This window comes from Octopus bimaculoides, chromosome 12, assembly GCF_001194135.2.
Source record: "Octopus bimaculoides isolate UCB-OBI-ISO-001 chromosome 12, ASM119413v2, whole genome shotgun sequence".
Taxonomy (NCBI): domain Eukaryota; kingdom Metazoa; phylum Mollusca; class Cephalopoda; order Octopoda; family Octopodidae; genus Octopus; species Octopus bimaculoides.
This window is the reverse complement of record NC_068992.1, coordinates 43,789,165-43,795,212: the sequence shown is the minus strand read 5'-3', so window position 1 is coordinate 43,795,212 and position 6,048 is coordinate 43,789,165. Positions and strand designations below refer to the sequence as shown.

Here is a 6,048-nt window from a genome sequence, read left to right as displayed (position 1 = left end):
ATGCTCTCACTTGCCTTGCCGGGTCTTCTCATGTACTGCATATTTCCAAAGGTCCCGGTCACTGGTCATTGCCTCAGTGAGGCCTAAAGTTTGAAGGTCATGCTTCACCACCTCATCCCAGGTCTTCCTGGGTCTACCTCTTCCACAGGTTCCCTCAACTGCTAGGGTGTGGCACTTTTTCACACAGCTATCCTCATCTATTCTTGCCACATGTCCATACCAGCGCAATCGTCTCTCTTGCACGCCACAACTGATGTTTCTTAGGTCTAACTTTTCTCTCAAGGTACTTACACTCTGTCTAGTATGCACACTGACATTACGCATCCATTGGAGCATACTGGCTTCGTTTCTTGCAAGCTTGCGCATGTCCTCAGCAGTCATGGCCCATATTTCACTGCCATGTAGCATGGCTGTTATTCTATTCTTATTCTAGCAGCTACACTTTCAATGCACCCCCCCCACTATTAACTTGGTCACCTAGGTAGTGGAAGCTACCAACTACTAGATTTTCTCCCTGTGGCAAAGGCATGATTTAATAAAATTAAAACAACATAAAGGAATTATATTAATCCACAAATGACGGCATCGGGGACAGAACCTGGTCTTGTCATCTTAATATATTCAACTTGAAAATATTCTATTCTAAATCATAAATTCATGTGGAACTGAATGTTGAAATAGAGTTAGTGACGAAGTCTGGTAGATATAACTTGTCTACATTTGGGTCTCTTACCTATTCTATTCCCCCTTTTGGATCTACATAAGATGCCTAGACTGCCTCTTGATATATCATCTCACCTCTTTATCAGTTCTCTATCACTCATTTCTCTATTATCCATCTGCAGCCTGTCTAACTAATGATAACAGTGAATCTCTCTTGATCTCTGTACCATGCAACCAATGTAGGGATGTTATTAAACCTGTCTACCCTCTTGTCTCTCTCACACTCTTACCCCCTTCTCTCTTTCTTTCCTTACTCTCTGCCATTATGCTTCTGTTATAAAGAGTGGCACTGAAACTATCTGTACTCAATTTTGACTACATCCAGTCTTGTCCTCTGTTTCAATGCAGTCAACATTCCTTCTCTGTTGTCTTTTGTTACCCCTTTACTCCCTTCTTTTTGTTTCTGCTATCATACACCTGGCCCCTTCCTCAAACACATTCTAGTTTGCACCCACCATCACTCTACCTGCTATCCACTCTGATACATTGCATTCAGTGGAGACACACAACATAAACTAATGAAAGCAGAAGGCAATCTTACTAGTTTTGGTGTCATGATAAAATGCATCCAGTGCACTCTGTAAAGGTGTTAGCAATTGACTGAAGACAACGCAAGGTCAAGAGAACCTTTCAGTCTGGTCAAGAACATGAGAACCTCTCTATCGCTAGCACCATGCATGTGTGTATCTGTGTAACTGATTACATTCTGCACTGAGGTGAGCGAAAGATGGTGAGGCTTGTTGAAATTTCTGTCAGAAAGTTGTCCAATGGCTCTGTACTCTCAAAGACAAGTGGAAAGAAATCTCCCTCGCATGAAAAACAAGAAAGCATTAGTGTCACGAAGAACATTTTGATTTACTGACTCATATGTGTGCATGCATGTACATATCTTACTGTATTTTCTCAAATCTAGAAACCCTGGAAACAATCAATAAATTGAAGTTGAATCAACCAGTTATATTCCGTTCTAACTGGAAATATATATATATAAATAAATAAATTAAAGGGTTTACTCACAGTCTTTTCTGGCCAAAATTTTCCTGTAGTTAATAACTCTATTCTTGACTTTCTATTCATTTTTGTGGGCAGGAAGAATGACGTGTTTGATGTTCTAGAATTTGTTTTAAACATTATTTTGTTTTCACCATAAGGCCTTATTGCAATAGAATAGTCATAACTGTCGTTTATCTCACTATGAATAACTTCAAGGTTCCAGTGTATCCCTAGAAAGTAATAGAAAAAAACTCGAGATTAATGACAGCAAAACTTCAAAGTTAATAAACAAACGGATAATTGTATTTAGAATGAGGGGTATTTAGAATGAAACTATCAACAGATGATCGAAAAGACATTTATTTTCTCTGCTCTTCTATCATAGATTTATTACATTTCTTTTCATTTGAAATCTATTTAGATTTATTTATTCATTTATATAGTAAACAATGGCATGAGAAGATTTAAAAACTTTAAATAGTCTTATGTGTAAATTGTACACATACTATCTCTGGCAGTTTGGTACCAAATGCACTAAACAGTGCTTTTCAAACAATTTTAAATATCATCCCTTTTCTATTCCTTATACTTTTTCTATACACCCTGCTCTCTATTTTTAATGTATAAACATTAAAAATACCCAGGCATGGCTGTGGGGTTAAAAAGCTTGCTTTGCATCCATGTGCTTTCAGTTTCAGTCCACAGTTGTCCCCTTGCTTGTAAATTAAGATCAGATTTTTTTCCTGAATTCATAATTGATTAAAATTATCTCCCCTTTCTCTTGAGAGTCACTAACAATTGCAATGAGACATTTCTTTCCTTCTCCATCAAAACATAAAATTTTAATTAATTAAGAATTCTCTTGCATCCATCATTCAGTACATCAACCCCTTAAATTATTTGTCCAAATTCTTAAAATCAGAACAACATTATTGCTTTAGCCATTTTAGAAAATATTGCTTTTATATTGAACATTAGCTGGAAGAGTTGTTGCAAATTTCTATAATGATTTGGGTTGACTGGAGATATTGACTTTACAGTTGTTTCTCTTTCTTATTGCTGACTGCACAACTATGACTTGAACCATTAAATATAGAATAATGTGTCTTTCCAAGGGATTGAATGGAAACAATAAAATCTGGTCTCATAATATTAATCTTTGTAGTTGAGCATATTAATCTTGCAATTATTATGCTTCCTTGCATGTGTATGTGTGCATGTGTGTGTGTGTGTGTGCGTGCATGTGTATGTGTGTGTGCATGTGTATGTGTGTGTAAGTGCATGTGTGTGTTAAAGGTATTCCTTAAGGAGGTTAAGAGAGAAAACAAAGTAAAAAAGAGAAGAATAAAGAATAAAGCAAAAGTCTTGCATTCTTCTAATTTCTGGTTTTCAGAACAATTTGACAGGACCTCAACAGCATATGTTTCTTGAAGATCTTCATTTTGAACAAATACCTGAAATAGAATTATTCAACAAAGTTAGCAACAGTGCAATGTATAAAATAGTTTGATTGTGATGATGATGATGATGATGATGATGATGAGGATGAGGATGAACATCATCATCATCATATATATATATTTATAATATATATATTATTAAACAATTAAAAAATTAAGTAATTGGAAAGTCAAATCAGGTTGTTGGAGGTTGCCTAAGGTGTATTTGGTATATGCACTGTGCAGTGATTTAGGTTGCAATCAGATCTGTGGAAAAATTTGAAGGTATGAAAACAGCGGTGGTTGCATGTACCTAGGGCCTCATTATACTTATTTAGTAGTATTGAAGAGTTATGTTTTAATATGTCGAATGCCTCTTTTAGGCATAACTTACAGGCTGAGCGATGTTCCTGCCTCAAGGCTTTTCACTCTACACACACCAGCTCAATTTGATTCATCTTGCTGCTTGTATATGTAATTGTGTAACATTCTCTCAGTTTTTCTGTTCTTTTTTGTCTTTGTTGTTGTACACATTTGCTTGTTTTCTCCCCCAAAATTTAATACTCTTAGCTTAGATTTTTGGGGCCAACCAGATTTGAACAGTCTCAAGTGTAACCAGCGGAAACCGTAAGGATGATTTGGAAACTTGACTGATGAGAGAAGACTGAGAATGACTCATCCTTTTTTTACCTGTCCATCTTTTTGTTGTTTTCCTGTCTGTCTTTGAATCATCTATCTGTCCAGATGTTTTATTGTCATCTATTGCATTCTTGTTCCATATTTTTGGATTTATATATACATATAGTGGTGTGTGTACACTTTTGCTCACCTTGTGAGTAAGTATGTATCTAAATTCCGCATGACTCTTTTACTCTTTTGTTTAGTCCCCCTTGGACTTTTTTCTTTCTTCTTTTATTTTTCTAACTCCCTCCTTCTCACATTTCTTTTCCTCCTCATTTATCTCCCTTGTACCTTTCTCCATGTCCCTTTGATTTTCCTTCTTTCTTGTTCTTCTCCTATTCTTCAATCCCTCTGCCACCTACCCCTCCCCTTTCTTTCCACATGACCCATGTTCGGCCAAGTATGATCTTTCTTTCTTGGCTTGACTGCCAGCTGCGAAGCATCTCTTATGTTCCTGTCTCATGACTTTCATCCCTTATGTTCATCTCCTATGTTCCTTCTTTCACTCTACACATGCCAGCTCAATTCGATTCATCTTTATTAGTCGAAAGACACCCGTTGTTATTTTCTTGTTGCTTGTAGTTGTATTTGTAATATCTAACCAAGCATCTGTGATATTAGTTTATGGTTATGGCATTCCATCGGTTACAACGACAAGGGTTCCAGTTGATCCGATCAACGGAACAGCCTGCTCCACAGACACGTGTACCCTTAACATAGTTCTTGGGGAGATCCAGTGTGACACAGAGTGTGACAAGGCTGCTCCTTTGAAATACAGGTACAGCAGAATCAGGAAGAAAGAGTGAGAGAAAGTTGTAGTGAAGGAATACAGCAGGGTTTGCCACCACCCCCTGCTGGAACCTCGTGGAGATTTAGGTATTTTTTCTCAATAAAACTCACAATGCCTGATCTGGGAATTGAAACTGTGATCCTATGACTGTGAGTCTGCTGCCCTAACTACTGGGCCATTGCGTCTCCACATTAGTTTATGGTAGGCAGTAATTGTATAACTGCAAAGTTTTATGTTCACTTCTAAAGGCTTAACGGAAAATTCTACATTTTCTTGGTAGGCTTATAAAAGCCAAAAATTCTTTGCTATTTTTTCTTCTTATAGCAGCCAGACACAATGTGTCTGTAGGCCCACATTTGAGAAAATAATTTTCATCTCTTAACCTTCTCTCTAAGAGATAATTCTTGTAACTGCTATGTTCTAAATTATATAAAGAAATATTTGACAGTTCATTAATTCACACACATAACATGTAGTTAACAAATTGTACATAATACATCAATATTTATAATGTGATGAGCTGGCAGAAACATTAGCACGCCAGGTGAAATGTTTAGCGGTATTTCGTCTGTCTTTACTTTGTGAGTTCAAATTCTGCGGAGGTCGACTTTGCCTTTCATCCTTTCGCAGTCGATAAATTAAGTACCAGTTGCATACCGGAGTCGATCTAATCGACCGCACCCCCCTCTCCCAAAATTTCAGGCCTTGTGCCTAGAGTAGAAAAGATTATACATCAATATTTATTAATATTTCAACATGTTAACATGACATAAGCTATGATATTCCTTTTGATTATGAATAAAAACAGATTTCAAGTCGACTGAGATTACAGAATTGAAAAAGCATTTTGGTATTATTTGTTTTACTAAACAACACAAAGGGTAAATGGCAAATTTAGGCCTGGCATGAAGTGAACACAAAACAGTGATGTTGAGTCATTCATCCAAACTACCTGCTTTCTAAAAAAGGAAAAAATAATCATCAATACACATCAGTGTGTTTTACTGATTCATATGTGTGCATACATGTATATATCTTACTGTATTTTCTCAAATCTAGAAACCTTGGAAACAAGTAATAAATTGAAGTTGAATCAACCAGTTATATTCCTTTTTAACTGAAAAAAAAAAATATATATATATATATAAATAAAATAAAGGGTTTACTCACAATCTTTTCTGGCCAAAATTTTCCTGTAGTTAATAACTCCATTCTTGACTTTCTATTCATTTTCGTGGGCAGGAAGAATGATGTGTTTGATGTTCTAGAATTTGTTTTAAACATTATTTTGTTTTCACCATAAGGCCTTATCTCAATAGAATAGTCATAACTGTCGTTTATCTCACTGTGAATAACTTCAAGGTTCCAGTGTATCCCTAGAAAGTAATACAAAAAAACTTGACATCAATTACAGCAAAATTT

The 6,048-nt window shown here is 36.0% G+C and overlaps 1 protein-coding gene across 5 annotated transcripts in view; it reads right to left on the bottom strand.

Moving 5' to 3' along the window:
• The window catches only part of LOC106873081 (uncharacterized), a 52,707-nt gene that overhangs the window by 25,161 nt on the left and 21,498 nt on the right, over window positions 1-6,048 (bottom strand). For all 5 annotated transcript variants that reach the window (XR_008265311.1, XM_052972161.1, XM_014920312.2 and 2 more), the window contains exons 5-7: window positions 5,797-6,002; window positions 3,086-3,170; window positions 1,741-1,946 (exon numbers count right to left, since the gene is read on the bottom strand). Coding sequence is in view for 4 of the 5 variants with exons in the window: in XM_052972161.1 (XP_052828121.1) it covers window positions 1,741-1,946; window positions 3,086-3,170; window positions 5,797-6,002 (497 nt within the window). In the remaining variant the exon portion in view is untranslated. The remainder of the gene's footprint in view (window positions 1-1,740; window positions 1,947-3,085; window positions 3,171-5,796; window positions 6,003-6,048) is intronic.